General features: G+C 40.8%; 1 protein-coding gene across 1 annotated transcript; it reads right to left on the bottom strand.

Moving 5' to 3' along the window:
• Positions 1–4,486: 4,486 nt before the first annotated feature.
• Positions 4,487–6,396, bottom strand: LOC147641048 (peroxidase A2-like). Its single transcript, XM_086809633.1, has 4 exons — positions 5,990–6,396; positions 5,718–5,909; positions 5,382–5,547; positions 4,487–5,228 (listed from the first exon to the last, which is right to left on the bottom strand). The coding sequence occupies exons 1-4, from the start codon at positions 6,260–6,262 to the stop codon at positions 4,810–4,812; spliced, it is 1,050 nt and encodes a 349-aa protein (XP_086665759.1). The 5' UTR covers positions 6,263–6,396; the 3' UTR covers positions 4,487–4,809.
• Positions 6,397–18,922: the final 12,526 nt, after the last annotated feature.

Genomic DNA, 18,922 nt, shown 5'->3' with positions numbered 1-18,922 from the left:
ACATTGATTCTTCCATTGAATAGAAGAAACATGCGTTCAAACTCCCATATTGACAATCCACATGATAATAAATAAAATAAATAAATAAAATAATATTTATATTTAGTAAATATTAAAATTTACTTTTAAAAATGCTAAAAATTAGAATAAGAAAAAAAATACAATAACAATCAACTAGAGATTGCTCTAATACCACTGTTAAAACCCTAAGATCTCTCTAGATAATTGTCATGCATAAGCATGCATAAACAAGGCATAAACTCATCCACCCAACCACCCCCCCAAGCCCAAGGGATGCACACATGAATTACAATGAAGTACCTCATACCTTAACCTTGATGTCCCATATGACCAAGTGGTATGACTCCAATCTAGCAGCGTGTAGCTATAGTGTGAAATGGCATGAGAGTAGATATAATCCTGTACAAAAGAGAACATAAAATAACCTAGCCTCCCTTGAGTTTGCCCGATATCCCTATTATATAGGAGGGCCCTCAAGTGACTCTTGACTCTCTGGATACCTGACCCTAACCTCAACCCTTAAGATTAGTCCTAACCCATGCTCTAGTAGAGCTTGTTCCCATGCTACCATGCTCACAAGCCTAATGTGGGATAGCCTCCTAGTATATGCACATAAAATGTGCACATAAAAAAGCCCAAAGGCAAACACAACTTTATAGTATGAAGCATTCTTACATGGACAATTTGAAGCTTTCATCCGGAAGGGGCAGTGTCCACCTTACTTGTCTAAGTAGTATTGTAGGATGCCTTAACAATGTTCTAGTATCACATGTTGTATTTTTTGTCTAATCTTTAAGCATGGCTTTTGTTAGAGAAATCGTGTTTTTTTTCCCTCATGCATGTATGTATAGGCAATGTCGATCGACCCCTCACAAGACCCTGATGTGGAAAATCTGCTATCTATTATAAATGAACAATATAGGTAGCAAGCCGTGTAAGCATATATGAAACCAACATAAAGAGGAAAGTTGGACACGTCATGAGAATATTTGCATGTTTACAAAATCATAGTTGATCATTATCGACTCTCTTATCTGCAAAATGATCATTATCAATTCTCTCATCTGTAAAACAATCACTCACCCTGAAGAGATAGAGATCTCATACACATGCTCCATGCACACGTATGCCATCCATGTGTTCATAAATGCCCACGTGCCTTGTGCACCCTTTCACCTTCCATGTGCCTATTTTTTACAATTGACTACCTTTTTCATCCATTCACATGCTCTACTAACCTTAGCTTTCATCCATTCTAATTTCATGACATCCTAAGCTCCATCTACCTTACTCCCATATACATGTATCTTATACATGACATAATAGGAACCATATTTCAACACCCCCCTTTGATGCCCAAATGGGCGTCATCCCCAAAAGGTAATGTGACATGCATAGACATGACATTTCCCCCCCCTTAACGGAGACACACATATACATCACTTAATCTACATCATCGGTGGACTAGGGGTGATTACATCAACATGACATGACATCATGCACATGAACATATATAGCATTACATCCATACACATATGGGCACATCTAGACCAAGGGTTTCCCATCCCCAAGGTTGACATAAAACATCATCACACCTAGAGAAGGTGTTCTTGTGGAGCATCCTCGTGAGTTTCTTCCACAATTAAGTTGCTTTGTCTCTTTTCCTTTGACCAACATATCTTCTCAGTGGCCAACACTACTACTGGATGCTTATGTTTTGAGCAAGTTCTGACGCCTCCACGTTGTCGGAATTGAATGTGAGTCTAAACTTTTTTCTATAATACTGTTGGAATATTGGTCTAAAATATTATCTATAATTTGGTCGGAATGAGCATTGGAAACTACGTTGAAATTTTATTTTTTCCCAATTGTTTCTCCACTGCCCTTTTTGTAGCTAAATGATTATATATATATATATATATAACTTTTGGTATGCATAAATACGTATAAGCATATATGAAACCAACAAAAAGAGGAAAGTTGGACACGTCATGAGAATATTTGCATGTTTACAAAATCATAGTTGATCATTATCAACTCTCTCATCTGAAAAACAACAATTATTAATTCTCTCTTTTGTAAAACAATCACTGGCCTTGAAAAGATAGAGATCTCATCCACATGCTCCATGCACACTTGTGCCATCCATGTGTTCATAAATGCCAACGTGTCTTGTGCACCCTTGCACCTTCCATGTGCTTATTTTTGACCATAGACTACCTTTTGCATCCATTCACATGCTCTACTACGCTTAGCCTTTATCGATTCTAATTTCATGACAAGCTAAGATCCATCTACCTTACTCGCACATACATGTATCTTATACGTGACATAACATGAACCATATTTCTAGACCCCCCCTTGATGCCCAAATGGGTGTCATCCCCAAAAGGTAATGTGAGCCCCCTTAACGGAGACACACATATACATCACTTAGCCTACATCATCGGTGGACTAGGGGTGATTACATCAACATGACATGACATCATGCACATGAACACATATAGCATCACATCCATATACATATGGGCACATCTTGACCAAGGGTTTCCCATCCCCAAGGTTAACATAAAACATCATCACACCTAGAAAAGGTGTTCTTGTGGAGCATCCTCATGAGTTTCTTCCACTATTAAGTTGCTTTGTTTCTTCTCCTTTGACCAACATATCTTCTCGGTGGCCTACACTACTACTAGATGCTTATGTTTTGAGCAAGTTGTGAAGCCTCTACATCGTCCAAATTGAATGTGGGTCTAAACCTTTGTCTAAAATATTGTTGAAATATTGGTCTAAAATATTATCTAGAATCGGAATGACTGTTGGAAACTACGTCGAAATTTTATTTTTTCCCAATTGTTTCTCCACTAGCCTTTTTGTAGCTAAATGATTATATATATATATCTCACTTTTGCTATGCATAAATATATAGAAGCATATATGAAACCAGCAAAAAGAGGAAAGTTGGATACGTCATGAGACTATTTGCATGTTTACAAAATCATAGTTGATCATTATCAACTCTCTCATCTGCAAAACGATCATTATCAATTCTCTCATCTGTAAAACAATCACTAGCCCTGAAAAGATAGAGATCTCATCCACATGCTCCATGCACACTTGTGCCATCCATGTGTTCATAAATGCCCACGTGCCTTGTGCACCATTGCACCTTCCATGTACCTATTTTTGACCATTGACTACCTTTTTCATGCATTCACATGCTCTACTAATCTTAGCCTTCATCCATTCTAATTTCATGACATCTTAAGCGCCATCTACCTTACTCCCACATACATGTATCTTATACATGACATAACGGGAACCATATTTCAACACCCCCCCTTGATGCCCAAATGGGCATCATCCCCAAAAGATAATGTGACATGCATAGACATGACATTCCCCCCCCCTTAACAGAGACACACATATACATCACTTAGCCTACATCATCGGTGGACTAGGGGTGATTACATCAACATGACATGACATCATGCACATGAACATATATAGCATCACATCCATACACATATGGGCACATCTTGACCAAGGGTTTCCCATCCCCAAGGTTGACATAAAACATCATCACACCTAGATAGGTGTTTTTGTGGAGCATCCTCATAAGTTTCTTCCACCATTAAATTGCTTTGTTTCTTCTCCTTTGACCAACATATCTTCTCGGTGGCCAACACTACTACTAGATGCTTATGTTTTGAGCAACTTCTGATGCCTCCGCATCGTCGAAATTGAATGTGGATTTAAAGTTTTGTTTATAATATTGTTGGAATATTGGTCTAAAATATTATCTATAATTTGGTTGGAATGAGCATTGGAAACTACGTCGAAATCTTGTTTTTTTCCAATTATTTCTTCACTGTCCTGTTTGTAGCTAAATGATTATATATATATATATATCTCACTTTTGATATGCATAAATACATATAAGAATATATGAAACCAACAAAAAGAGGAAAGTTGGACACGTCATGAGAGTATTTGTATGTTTACTAAATCATAGTTGATCATTATCAACTCTCTCATCTACAGAACGATCATTATCAATTCTCTCATCTGTAAAATAATCACTGGCCCTGAAAAGATCTATTATCAACTCTCTAATCTATTAAACAATCGTTGGACTCGAAAAGATCTATTTTAATGAAAATACGTCCATCTTTGAATCGTGTAGGACTAGAAGATGCATCTATGTCAACCTCTAAATCTTCTAGCTTTGTCCCAAATGATTATACATATTATTTATGCACGCTTGTGCATGGCAGTGCTATATCACTAGCATATATGCTAGAAGAGCTTTGGTTATTTTACACTTAGTGTGTAAACAAGCTCTAGTCCTTGAGTTATTCTTGTAAAAGTGGAAAAGCAAGCCCTATTTTATAGGCACAACTATTATTAGTTCCTTGGGCTATATTTGAAATACAATTCTCAAAATACTCATGTCGTGAAAAGAGGAGCTACACATATGAGAAGGGAGATTCCACCCAATAGCGTGTTGATAGTGATATTTACTCTATTTTATTATTCTATGTTATGCTTAAATCTTGTCAATTTGATTCAAATCTATGCTTATTTCCTTTATTTATAAGTGAGTTTGATTAATTGTTGAAGAAGTACATTAGGTTACATGACACATGGTGGGAAAACATGAGGTCAAAGCGATGAGCCCATTTTTAAGTTAGGACGTTACTTGGTTGAAAAAGAATGGTCCACCTGATTTTATGCTAAGATTATTCTTGGATGAAAAAAGAACTGGGAATTATTGGGCCAGGGGCATCAGGTGGAGTTCATGAGGCGGCAGTTAGTCCTGATCTGGCCGTTGCTACCGGTGAGGGGGCTGATGTTACCCATCTTCACCATGGAAGCGCCGAAGTTGGAGAAGAAGGCCTTCTGGTTTCCGGCGAAGGTGTTGACATAAGAAATTGTGCTCGCTCCGGGAGTGGAGAGGAGCTCCTGGTCGGACGAGAAGAGGCCCTTGCTTGCTTGCAGGTCCTTGTAATATTTGTTATCGAACTGGTCCTTGGTGATGGGATCCAGTGCCACAACAACGCTGGAGTTACCGCCCACTGGGCAGGCAGTCTCGAGTGTCTTGAGGTAGGCGGGCTGAATGGTGGGGTCGGGCTGGCCGGTGCCACTAAAATTGTAGAGGCGAGGGCTCACGATGGCGCACCTCCCGCGCCCGATGGTGTGGGCACCTGGTGTTGCCAACAAGCACGAGCTGAATTATAATTAGTACTCTGGAATTAGTCCAAATAGCGATTAGTACATCTATGAGCCATGCTATATTGATTGATATAATTAATACAAATCGCGATTACTAGATCGCCATGCTATATAATTAATACAACCTGAGAGTGTAACCACGTCCAGCTCGTTTAGGCCAACCGCGTCGAACTTGGCCACGATTCGATCCAGCAGATCTGTGGGCGCTGGAAGTGCAATGTCAGCTTCTGTAGCGTTAGCAGTTGTGCTGTCCCTTCTACCCAAGAGCACGGTCCAAAAGGGGCCCTCAGCCTGCAAATTATATAAGGCCACATAATTAATTCATATGAAACACAACGTAGGCTGAAAAAACGGTGGGTTAGAGAAAGCGAGCCAGCGAACTAGATCCGGTATCGTAACGACTTATGTATATAGACGTAAATGACGAGATTCATGATGAATTAGAGGGCAACACAATATACCAGCCACACCGCGTCTCTAGCTGCTATAGCAAGAATGTCCGCGCAGGACACCACCCCCGGGCATGCCTCCTCTAGTGCGCTCTTCACATCGTCCACCACATCAAACCCCCGCAGCGAGTTCACATTGGGTGCTGCGCTCTTCTCCCCTGTGAATGACGCCGTGTTGTCCAGCAGTACCGACCCGTCGCAGCCCTGCATTAAACGAACGACACTATCTCACTCCTCTAATATGATTATTTTTCATTATTTAGAAGGGTATTTTCTTCACTTACGTTCACAAAGCAATCGTGCAAATGCAGGCGCAGCAACGAAGCCGCCATTCGGCGCTCCTTCTGCACCGCCTTCTTCACCACGCTCCGCACGATGGACAAAGCCGAGGGGCATGATGTACTGTAGAAATCGCTGAGAAGCTCGGCATCATTTGTACTAGTACATGTCGAAAGGCCGGAGCTCATCATCAGTACCAGTACCACCAACAGGCCAGCTGCTAGCTGACCGAATGTTATAGAGTTCATAAGGCTCGTCGTCGACGAAGATGAAGCCATAATTAATATATATATTGAGGCCCTTTAGGGCTGTTTCTGTATTTGCAGTAATTGGATCAGAGAGCTTGCTCAATGATCAGAGATCTCACTTGTTGATGTAATCAGTCCTCACTGCTTTTTGTTGATGCGTGCTAGATAGATATACAGGCTGCGCACCTGTGCTCCTATATATATATATATATATATATAAGACGCCTGCAGCGATGCAGCTGGATCGACTCGATTGCAGATCAGACCCGGTCAAAACAGACCATGCACAATTTCGGGACCGCACTGTCCTAAAGGCCCACTAGCCCCTACCTTGAGGTTTGAGACGTTCCTCCTCCTAGTGATGATCCACTCCAAAAGTGTATACGTTCCACAAACACTACACTACGTGGCTGTCGGAAAAAGCCTGTCGGAACTGGTCAATGACAGCAGGGATGGTCTTGCTTGACCTAGCCCGATATTAGGCTGGCTTTTACTTCTACTTTGCTCTTGCAAGGCCTGGTCTAATGAGCCTTCTGCTTAACTCGACCAGTTTCATGAGCGTTTGAGGCGTTCCTTTGATTATGACCAGTTGCAGAACTGCCAAACTTCTAGTTTGAGGCCGCGTTCCTTCAAGTATGACCCGTGAAGTGATGTAAAACTTTGAAACAAGGAGGTTAGAAGTTTCATGAGTGTTTGAGACGTTCCTTTGATTATGACTGCCAAACTTCTAATCCATCCTACGTTTGAGGCCGCGTTCCTTCAATGATGACCAGCCGTGAAGTGATGTGAAACTTTGCACAGCAACGCGGTTAGAATATTACTGCATGTCACAGCACGCAATTGATCACCCCTTCTAGCACCCGCATGCACATTCGTCAACATCTCACATCTCGCATGTATAAGATGCTCAAATGTTTGGCACTCCTCCTGATTTAACAATCACTCTTTTTAATGCTTGATGAAGTCTATCTAATTGGGCAAGCACAAACGTTTCCACTATCTTAGTTAATCGGTGGGGCATGCCCCACACGCAAGCCATTTCTCTCCTTGCACAATCATTACAATATAGCTAACCATGCCATGCAATATAAGAGACCAGCCTTTAAAAAAAGTGTCTATTCAGGACCCAAACCCAAAGCGATAACAGTTGTTGCAATCCAATGTCCATAGGTGAGCAGAGGACAAATTACCCCCCGTAATTATGCCTGGCGTGTGGAATATGTGGCGAACCGCATGCCCACGTGCATGAAGTGCACACCAAGCATGTCCTAGACCTCCATTTTGGGATTCCCAAGCTCAAACCACTAAGCCTAGTCTACAACTTCAAAGAGCTTCAGCTTGATCAATATCTACACTACATTGTAATATGCGGCTTAACTCGAAAGAGCTCGAAAAATAGACCGTGACTTTCGTTTGAGCTCCTTGAGAGCTTCATCCAAATCATCGTTACCGTTTGCGCCCTGTGAAAATGCAAAGAGGTTGGCGCATTGATCATGTGTTGTGATGGGAGATGTGATGTACTTGACATTTGAACAAATGACCTTTGCTTGGGAAAATGTAACCTCAAAGCAAGAGACGTATGAATTTGGGGAGGTTTTGATTTTTAGATGTGCCACATCTTCTAACTTTGAATAGCATTTTTTAATATCAACCCTTTAACCTTGACTTATAATAATCAATCCCTTGAAGGTTTACTTTTAATCAAAGATATTTAATATTTACGTATGAGAAACAGTTTACCTTTTCACTCATTGTATAAGGCTATGTCCAGACCTTGTAAATGTGCCCTTGTACTATAACTAATTAAAAATAGCATCTTCCAGTCCTAGGTAATGTTAAACTATGTTTTACACCAGCATTACTTATGCACATAGCATGCATCATGTACATGCCCCCATAACCACCCACCACCGGACACTTGTCTTTGGTGTGCAACAACCATATTTGAACTAATTCACAGCCTTACATATTAAGGCTCTCCTTGTACTCAATTGTATCTTGTACCACACAACAGTTAATATACTTGGTATTCATGCAGCTATCCTGATCTTTTTGCTCATCGTGTTCTACTATCTTCCTGTGGTTGCCTCTCTGCAGAGCAACCATGGCTTCCTTGACCTCAGCCTCTATTTCTCACATGGGCCATCACCTTCTCCAGGATCCTGTGGGCACTCGCCCTCTTCTACTTCGACTCCTCACGGGCGGCTTCACCCGGCTGGCCTCTCCGCCCTCCTTGGCGATGCCCGTGCCAGGTCCACAGCACCACGATGAGTGCCGGTCTCCTCGCATCGGCCATGTTTTCCTTTGCTGGCTCTGCCCAGTGGTGAATTTCGATCATCCGAGGCCCCCACCGAAATAGGGGGGTATTCTAAAGCCAGTGCCCTCCCATACAATGAGCGGCTACTTCCACGTCAAGCCACTTCCCTTTGATGGCCCCTTTGCAACACCCAGAATGCATGCAACAATGTATTGCCACAGTCCCCTCAACTGATGGGAGGGTGAGGTCTCTGGTGGTGCATCATCAAGCACCCGTCCCCTCATTTGATGGGGGGCCTCTTTTGAAATATGTGACCTTGCCGCTCTCTCATGATAGGGGCTCTCTGTCCACTACAGTAGTGTCCTGCAGGCCATCACAACCAGGCACTCTCCTTCCAACCCATCAGGGCGGATCCCTGACACCATCCAATGGCTTATTATGCCTCAACCACCCCTATGAGGGTCTCTCAACGGCAACACAAGCCCTTCTACAGACATTGCCCGATAGCGCTATGTTTGCAAACAACCCTTACCTTCTAGTCTTCATTGCACGAATCATCATGCAGCCTCCTGGCGAGCCCTCAACCGACTCCTGTGCTCATAGGGTACTCTGCCCTTTTCTTAGGCTCATTCAACACACTCAAATGATGGGGTGTGTCATGATGTTGTCTCAGTGTTTCCCCTCAATACGAGGTCGTGTTTCCTTCTGCTGCATCCTTTCCCTTCAACATTTGGAAAAATTAGATCTGGTTCCTTGTGTGTGTACCAATACCTGATTTTCAAGGCAACCCAGCCTCCTTTCGACAATGGGGGGATCTTCCGTGTTCCAGTCAACATGCCCCATGTCTGGGGCTTACTTTTACACTAGATGACACCATGGTCCCTGCCAACAATAATGGAGGGCTCCGTTGCCTGCAGCAACCCCTTGGTGCATCCTTCTGCCTCGCCTCCATGGCAGTCCCATATGCATCTCATGGAGATGTTGGACCCTATCCTATGGGTCCCCTTCCTTTTACAACATCTTTAGCACGACAGTGTGCTCTCAGCCTTGATGGTTCCACAGAGAACCAATGCCTTGCTTCCTCTACATCGAATTTGCAACAGCCCTTTGTAGTACATGCAACCACTCATGATGCATTGTTGTCTCCACGTGAAGGGGACCATGCCAACACTGGCATCTTACTCACCATGCAGGTTTGTTTTTTTGGATCTATTCAAACTGACCTAACCCAACTAGAATCTGTTGCTGTAGATATATCTCATCCCAACCCTGTAAACCACTTAACTCATACCTCTGCAATCAACTTCAATCTATCTTTTCCTTTTAGGAAAGGTGGAAAAAATAGTGAGACATCTTATTTTGTTTCCTTATTTGGGTTTACTTCTATGCTGGGTTTCCCTGTTCATCTGTTGTTGCAGAGCCTCCTACCCCAACCACGAGCTTCATCAACCTCGTACCACACCCAGACTTGTCCGCTCCCATACAGACACCCAACAAAGCCAACTCCCCATCCACACCCCCGCAGGTAAGTTGTGTACCCAGCTTGCCTCCTTTGATGCACAAGTCTCGTGTTTTTTTGGGTTCTCACATGAACCTCTTTGGTTCATGCATATCTCCGGCCTTGCAACGACCGACTTATATGTTTAGTGAATGTGGTGCCTAATCACTCATCCTAAAGCAATACCCGAACATGAGGAACATTTGGTGAAGTTGTACAAATAAAGGTTATTGTAACTTTTTGGTATTATTTAACTGATTATAGCAATTGTCTGAATTGGATATAATGCTGACAAGATTTCCAAACTATTAAAGATTAAATGAAGAGAATAGTGCAATGTCGCATGTAATTTATCTTTCTATGTAAAATATAAGTGTAAAAGCATGACCATATGTTTAATCTTCATTGTTAATCGAAGCCAACTATCTGTGTGATAATGAAATCACAAAGGCCTTAATTTTTATACAACGGGTTGTTGTTGTGTTTTTATTTCATTATGTAACCCATATATTTCAACCACTTTTACATGTACGTGCATGGGTAGCTTCACTTATTGTAAATAGTAAACTTGTAACAACAAGGAGGAAGAGAGGTGACTATTGAAAGAGCATCTTGTTAAAACGGAATAATTTATCACAATGAGCATCCAAGAATGTCAAAAATTACAACCAACCTCTTTGAAATTGTATAAGGATCTATTACATGTGCACTACACTCTAGGGACATTGAGACTGGAAGCATCAAATGCATTTTAGTTTAAAAAGCAAAAAGTGCCCTGCGAAGGACGTTGGCAACTTGGCACTCACATGATTTAGATTCTATCATCTCTCACAAAAAATGGAATTGAAAAGCATTCTAAATTCATGAACTAGAAGTTGAATCTTGGACACTTAGTTGAGACATTACATTCCTGCTAAATTTCTATGTTGATTATGCATCAGACTCTCATCACGTACTCACATCATGCAATTCATCTTTTCTACACTACAAGGGATAGGGGCTATGGGTGTGAGCATAGTCAGTCATGCTCACAACAAAGAAAAAGGGAAACCAAAAACTTGCTATGCACGACTAGTAATGTGACAAGATGCACAACCTGGTTGCATGCCACCATCAACGACAAGAGTTGTTTTTAGAGGGGGGATTAGGGCAGTCCAATCAACAACCCTTATTTTTAGAAAACCAATCCTGGGCACCTACATGTCGCCATTAATATCATTAAATTCTAGAGTGCCTTGTGGTCAGAATCCATTGCAATCACCTATCATTATCTCAAAGGCAAAAACTAAGATATCGAAATCTGGTCCATCTGCCTGTCTCCATCTCATCAGGAATATAGTCCTCAAAGGCTGATGTGGTGCAAACTGATTGACTCCCCCCATCCTTGATAGTTGGGAGAGGCCATCGTCGCGAGTCCTTTTTGATTGGAAGGGGGATCTTGGCCTCTGCCAGTCGCCCCCTTCCTCCTAGAAAAGGCCTCATAACAACCTTTCTCTACTCCATGAGCATGGGCATGCATGGAGATAGTTGTTTGTGTGAATGGGTGTGCATATGGCCATACATGGCCACAAATATGGTCGTGCATGTGGCTGCACGTATAGTTACAAATGTGGTTGAACCTGCTCAAACCACTATAAAGGGGAGGTAACCCTAGATCATATAGATAAGTGGGTAAGCCTTTTATGTATGAGACTAAAAATCATAAGTGATAAGTTTTTAATTAAAGTTGTGTGGCTGTCTTGAGCATATCTATCTCTCTTCCTCGCTCCTTGATCTCTCACGATTCCACTGCTAGCTTCCCTCTCGTGGCTGCTGCCATGCCAAACTTGTGACACGGTATTAGAGATATCAAGGTGGTCATTAGGGAAAAAGGAAGCTCATTTTGGGGCCTTTTACGGTTTGGAAAAATAAGCTCTCAACCAATGAACAGAGGGCCAACGTAACGTTGGAAATTCACAAAAATAAAAGAAAATAGATAAAAGAAATAATATTTTATGTAGGTACAAGCGTGCTACATTAATGTGGAGATTGGTTTTTTATTCTCACAAGATCTTTGGACATGAAGATAGAATCTAGTCTGACATTTTCTCTGACAAGGGCCTTCCCGCTTCCACCTCCCTTTGAACTTTGAATTGTTTTGCTGCCTTTCCTTCGAAAGGTCTACCATTCTACACCACTGCCTCATTGTGCAGCAACCTCTTCTTTTCCAAAACTGCTCCCTTGATCCTATTTGGCTTAGAGTAAGATGTTTCTTGTCAACTATCTGTCTGCCCACTTTCTCTTTCTTGAAACTTCACTTTGTTATCTTGTTTACATTACTTTGCTGTGGTTACAGATTCACAAGGTATCCATGGTGAATAAAAACTATGGTCGTTCTTGTGGAAGACGCTCTGTGGATGATAATGCTATGAAGGCAGAATTATACCACACATCCTTACCCCGTCGACCTGCTTCTTCTATTTCTTCGGTAGAGAATTCAAGTACAGTCAAAACGGAAGGAACTTGGGAAAGGTTTACTGTTTCGAAAGGAGCATGGGTGCTCATGCAACCTAGTAAAACAAAGAGACCCCAGACAAAAAACATTTTCTTGGCATCATGGAAGGGAAGAGTACGAGATTTTAAAATCACCAGAGGAAAGATATCGGTGAAAGAAGTTTTGATTCAGCATGTGTACATGCATAAAGAACTTGTCTTGCGAGACTATCCAAATGATCTTCCGCAACACAGGCCTAATTGTATATTTTTCTATTGTGGTTTTGTTCTTTATGAGGTGCATGGATTTTTAAGACAAAGCTTTCTTTCTTTGCTTATTGATATTCTTGTGTTATTTTATTTCAGATTTATACCCTTCATCGTATGAGACATGGCAAAACATCGATTGTATTCTGGGATTTATAGATGTTTTGCATGGATCGATAGGAGAACAACAATACCAAGGTCGATGTGCAACAGAGCTAGCTCAATCCGGTATATTTTTTACTGATCATTTTTATCAGTTGCTGGACAATGCAAACACACATGGTGTGTTAAGAAAACAAGACCTTCCAGCATGGAATTTAGTGGATTGGCCTCTCCCACATTTTAGTGTTACAGAGGCATATAGAGCCAAGCTTTTCAAAGAAGTACAGAAAGCTGTGAGGCCCAATATTGCCACAAGGATAATAAAAATTTCTTTATGCATGCCTCTCACAGTTTTTGTAGACTTGTTTAATACCTTTCCAGTGAAGGTTTCAAAAACAATGTTCACAGTTAAAGCAACAAGTCTGGCATGCATGCCACAATTTTTGGATAAAGGTTGGGATAAGAAGACATGTAGTTCAGTGTTTTGTGAGGTTGTCCAACCTTCTATGCAATTGAAGTATATGGTTGCATCACAAAATTTCATTTTTTCTTTTTTATTATAAGCGCAGTCGAATGCTAGGTACAAAACTAGTCCCAATGGATCAAGATGAAGATTCTTTTGGTGCAAAAAATAAACTTCTTGATATTGATGTTGTTGAGAATGGTGATGTGCTAGTCAATATCACATTAAGACAATGTTGCTCCCTAGCTCAATTGCGCAATGACATTCTATTTGAGACAGAAGGTTCTATTTCAAAGGACTTTTTATTTATCTACAACAATAAGAAGGTATACCATGTGACTTATCCTAGTCTCATTAAGCACTGCTATTAGTTTACTTTACCCTATTGTTTCATATTGCATTTTTGCAGGTGCTCAAAAGAAGAGAGAGATCAATAAAATGCAAAGACATTGAAAATTTAAAAATTGAGATAACACAGACTCCATAAACAAAGGTATAATATTCAGAAATGTAAAATTCTATACAGAAGTGTTTAATTATATATGTAGAACATATTCTTGACAACAATTTTCTATTTATCTACAGGCTGATCTAGAGGCTGCTCTACATGGTCCAAGCTCACCGTATCATCTTTATTTGGAGAATCTACTTTCTGTTGCTCCATCCTGTCGTGTACAGTCTCTTGGTGCTGCTCCATTGTCTCCTCTACTGCCCCTGGAGCATCTGTTTGCTGCTGCTCCATCATTTCCTCAATAACATCAGCAGCAGCAGGTCCTTGTTCTTGTGGCTTCTCCTCATCAGCACTAGGTCCTTGTTCTTGTGGCACCACATCTGCATCATCTGTGTCATCAAGGTGTATGACACCTTCTCGGACTTTAGAGCTCTCACCCAACTCGACAGTAGCTGGTACAATAGGTTTGGGGAAGGCATACTTCAAAAACTTCCAAATTATATCAGCTCTGAAACTATACACATAGCTCGAGTTGAAGCTATCTTCTCTCATCTGCAATGAGATATGATGATTTCGAACACTTTGTACCAATATCAAATTTTTTGAAGCTAAATGAAAATTATTTTTTCTTACAAGCTCTGGCTGTCCTATCTCAAAATAGCTTGAAAGTATATATTTGGCACTAATCAGCACTCTCCAGCCACAGCTACTTGAATCATCTTGTTGTGGTGTCTGGATAGTTGGAAAGATATGTTAGAAACTGTTAATGTCTGAACAAAATAAAATTATTCAATAAGTTCAAAGGCATAGCATGAAATAGACATCAGTAGAGGGAACAACTTTCTACCTCTAAATCTATTGGCTCTATTGAATCCAAAAGATTGACATTAGGAGGACACTGATCCAATGCATCTAGAAGTCTTCTAGTACAACTGCAATACATATAATTCAGTTAGTCTGCATTAAATCCAAATAATGAAGTTTAAAGTTAAAAATAGCACACAAACCACTTACAATTTCACCTCTCTGTGTGTGTTTCTAAGAGAGTTGAATAAAAAGCATTGCTTCTGCTGGATGTCAATAGAAGCAAAGCTCCAATGGTCACTGCATAAGGAAAAAAGCATTAAGAAATCAAAGGCTACAAGAGTACTCAATCTTGAAGGAAAATCCCAAAAGAAGCAGCCACACACATACTTGTTATGGTATGGAAGTAGCAAAATATCAACATGATCAAAATCACAGTGTCTGAACCAATTGGAAATATCCATGGGAGTTTCCTTTGGATCTCTTAACTTGAAGGAAATTGCAGGATCAATAATATAAACTGTATGCTGTACAGCATGGTTCAGCCAGCTTCTCATCATGCTACATTGGACAAAACAATAATTAAGGTAAGGTGTAAGGGAGGAGGTACAATAAGGATTGTTTTGCAAACAAATGTAAAATAAAAGACACTTACTAGAGCATTGCAAGAATGATAGTATCTGAGCAATACTCATTCTTATGAGCCAATGCTGCCAAGCATGCTTTTGTCAAGTCAAAATTATTCTCTGAAAAATCATCTTCAATATGGACAACTATGTTAGGGCCCAGCTCCTGCAACCTTCTCTGTATCTGTAGCTCCATCTGTACAGTCTCCACATCTATAGCAGATTTGGATTCTTCTATTTGCTGCTTCAGTGACTCCTCATAAGCAGCTTTCCCTCAGGTGCTCATTGAGTGGGTCACTTCAACAACCTTCACCTTGTCTGCCTTCAATTTCCTTGTAGGTGGAATTAATAATATGTCTCTCATTTTTATGTCCTGCCATTCCATAGGATGGACCAGCTTGTCATACCTCCACCTCACTCTGGACAATGTGTTGAAGTCCTTGGCCATCAGAGTTACCCTGTGATCATGGGCTGCTACAAGCATTGCATCTTCAAAGTACTTCTCCAAGTAATCCTCTGCCATTTCCTGTAAGGAAAGAATGGCAGTCCTGTTCCACCTGAAACCAAGGTGCCAGCTATCACAAATTTCTCTCACTAGCCTCTGAAAAGGTGCCTTGGGGATTGCAAAGCCTATAGCTTTTTGTTGTTTCCTGATCTCCTTTAGCACACCTGCAGAATGTTTTAACCTCTTGGACTTTTGCTGCAGCATGCTCATTGGCTTCCCCTTCCTGCCATGTGCAACTCTTCCTTTTGGAGGCACACTAGATTCCTTGACATCAGTCCCAGCTGCTACTGCTGCAAGCCCTGGCCCCTTGCCAGACCTCCTTGCAGTTGCCTTGGTTCTTGCCATCACTCTGAAAAGGTCCATACAAAGCAATAGAAAAAGATTACAACCATGGAGAACATGGAATGATAAAAGAAGGTGATGACAAATTGGATAAAGCAAAATTGAATAATTTGTAACAAAACGCGATTATGATGATTTGAAATTTCTAACAGCTCATCATCGCGTTTTTCTGCAAATACTTGAAACAACATGCTATTGCATCCCTACAATGAATTCTCTGTCTTTTCAACTATAAACAATATGTATTGAGTTTATGCAAGAACTATGCAGCCTTGAATAGCCTAGAAAGTTACAAAATCACAATGAAATGGGTGGATGAAGAAGCATTTTCAAATTTGCAACAAAATGCGATTTGGGCTGTTTGAGATTTCTAAAGCCCTCTCCTCGCGTTTTGCTGCAAATTCTAGAGAAATACCATATTGGGGAATATGGGAATTTCCCACAAGTTTGGGACACGTGGTCAAAAGTTTGGATTAACCATAACTTGAACACCACTAATCCAAAATGAGCGCTTTATAGCTCTTTAGATTCCATTTTTCAAGCGCTTTCCAACGATAGGTCATATGATAGGGTTTTGAGAAACTTACAAACATGTTATCCATGTCCCCTTTTTTAAGTATTCAAAAATGGGAATTGGAAAATTCCCAAATTCACTAATATGGTGTTAGAGACAGCATACTTCAACATGCCTTTAGTCATTTCAGTGTGTATGCAGCTTGGTGCAACATGGATTGAGCCTATAGACATCAAGAAGTGATCAAGCTCTCACTCAACAGGCCCAAATAAAAAGTCTTCCTGCTTCTACATGCAGTGGAGAAAATCTAAAAAATGCATATAATATTTATCATAATATCTAACCTACATCACATCAATCAGTTCCTTACCCTAATATACGATTAAACAAGAAGAGAAGGAAATAGATTGCCTTACTAACCTGGAAGCTATCTGCAAGTGTGCTGTGCTGATGATGAGTATCCTGTGCTGGGGATGAATCTCTGCTGCTGGTCTGGATGCTGATGGTGTAGAGTAGGGAGGTAGAGATGCAAGAGAACTGAGTTAGGAGAGTAGATTATTGCAAAATACAAATAAAGGAGTTATTAAATACCACACGTGTGAAATATAGTCGTTTTTTAACACGTGTGGATCCCACCCAGATCTTTTGGAATTTGAAATTTGTGGGTCACTTTTTGCCTTGGAAATTGTGCCAATCATGATTTCATAATTAGATCCATTAACACTTTTCCCTCCCCGTCTTCCATCCCTGCCAGCACCCTCCCATCATCCTTTTCTTTCCCACTCTGATCACTTCCTACCCAACACACTCCATCCACTCTGCAACCTGTCTGAAGACTACTACCATTACCAGATCTCCAGGTTACCAGTGCTACAGCTCAAGTTTGGAAGAGAGCAGGAGAATCTCTAGGGCTACTCCAACAGTATGGAAGAGGAAAAGAAAGGTCAGAGATCTATACCCTTTCCAATGTTTTCTGATATATATTTCTTCCATCTGTAGAATTCTTGAATCTCAGTGCCTAGAAATCTAGTAGATCATCCTAAGATTTGATTAGAGATGGATATGAATAGGATTTAGAATTTTGCAATAAAATGCGATTATAGTGCTTTACATTTTCCAAATGCTCCAAATCGCGTTTTCCTGCAAATTCTGATATTTGTTTTAGTTTTTATTTTTTCCTCTTTCTTTTGCTCTCTTTTGCCCTGGGGAATTCCTCCTGGTATCATTTACTGTCCTAAACATTGTGAGATATCCCTAGCATTTGATTGGAGATGGATGTCAATAGAAATTTAGAATTTGCAACAAAATGCGAGGAGAGCACTTGACATTTTTCAAATGGATCTGCATCGCGTTTTGTTGCAAATTCTTGTGTCCCTTTTGGTTTTTACTGTTTCCTCATTGTTCTGCTTTCTATGTCCATGGGGATATCTTTCTTGATGATGAGAAAGGTTTTTGCTTTGGAACAGTTGATTCTCAGGCCCCTCCTTTCAAGAGGAAGCTGGACTTTTCTGCTGCTATACTCAGACCACAGCAATCACCAGGTGATTCATGTGTGCTTATGAAGAGAGTTGTTTGGTGATATCCTATACATTATCTGATTGCATATGTGAGCATATAGAATTCATGTTATATAAATTTTGGTTCAGGCAAAAGCAAGAGACTAGAGCAAAAAGATGAGTCTTCCCTTTCAAAACAAAGGGAACCAGAAGAGGACAAATCTCTAGATTTGCTCCTATTTGACTTTCTTCACAAGTGCAAGGCTCAGAGGAACTTCCACATATACCACAGTATTTTCAACAGGGAGTTCACTATGAGCTCTCTTTTGGACCATCACAGAGATTTCCTTTCAGACCATTGGGATACCTTCAAACAACTGACAGAGGCAGGAAGGATTGTGGAAGGTGAAAAGGTTTTTGTGCATTTAAATCTATTGTCTCCATTGACAGGCTGAGGTACCATGTGAATAGAAGGTTTGACAGCCTGCCTGAGGAATATAAATTCAGCTGTAACTTGCACACCAGAAAGTGTAGAGTGCTTGAGGAAAACATGGCATTCCTTATGTACATTGTCTTTCAACAGCAATCTCTAGAAGAGCAAGGGCAGGAGACTGAAGAAGAAGATATATTTGTAGCGGAGGTAAAAGAGGATATTCCTATGGCAACAGATATGGCAGAGTAGAAAGAAGATATCAGCCTCGAGGATGAGGGGCTGCAAGTGGCTGCTCTTGACCTTGTTCAACTGAGGACTGAAACTCTTAGGGCAGCACAGCCAGTTGAAGATTTTGATGTTCAGAGCAGCAACTATGCAGTGCCCATGCTTCCAGGTGTCTTGATTGGTGGTAAAGATTATGTTTTCCTCAATGATATAGAGTGTATGTTTAATTTGAGGA

The sequence above is a fragment of the Cibotium barometz genome, chromosome 2 (assembly GCF_041138505.1).
Source record: "Cibotium barometz isolate CiBa-2024 chromosome 2, ASM4113850v1, whole genome shotgun sequence".
Lineage (NCBI taxonomy): Eukaryota > Viridiplantae > Streptophyta > Polypodiopsida > Cyatheales > Cibotiaceae > Cibotium > Cibotium barometz.
Note: the sequence above shows the minus strand (reverse complement) of the source record. Positions and strands in the feature narration are given on the sequence as shown.

Coding starts and splice junctions, on each gene's coding strand:
- LOC147641048 (XM_086809633.1), bottom strand. CDS start 6,262: ATGGCTTCATCTTCGTCGACGACGAGCCTTATGAACTCTATAACATTC. Junction 5,548..5,717: donor CTAGAGACGCGGTGTGGCTG/GTATATTGTGTT, acceptor TATAATTTGCAG/GCTGAGGGCCCCTTTTGGAC. Junction 5,229..5,381: donor GGACGTGGTTACACTCTCAG/GTTGTATTAATT, acceptor TGGCAACACCAG/GTGCCCACACCATCGGGCGC.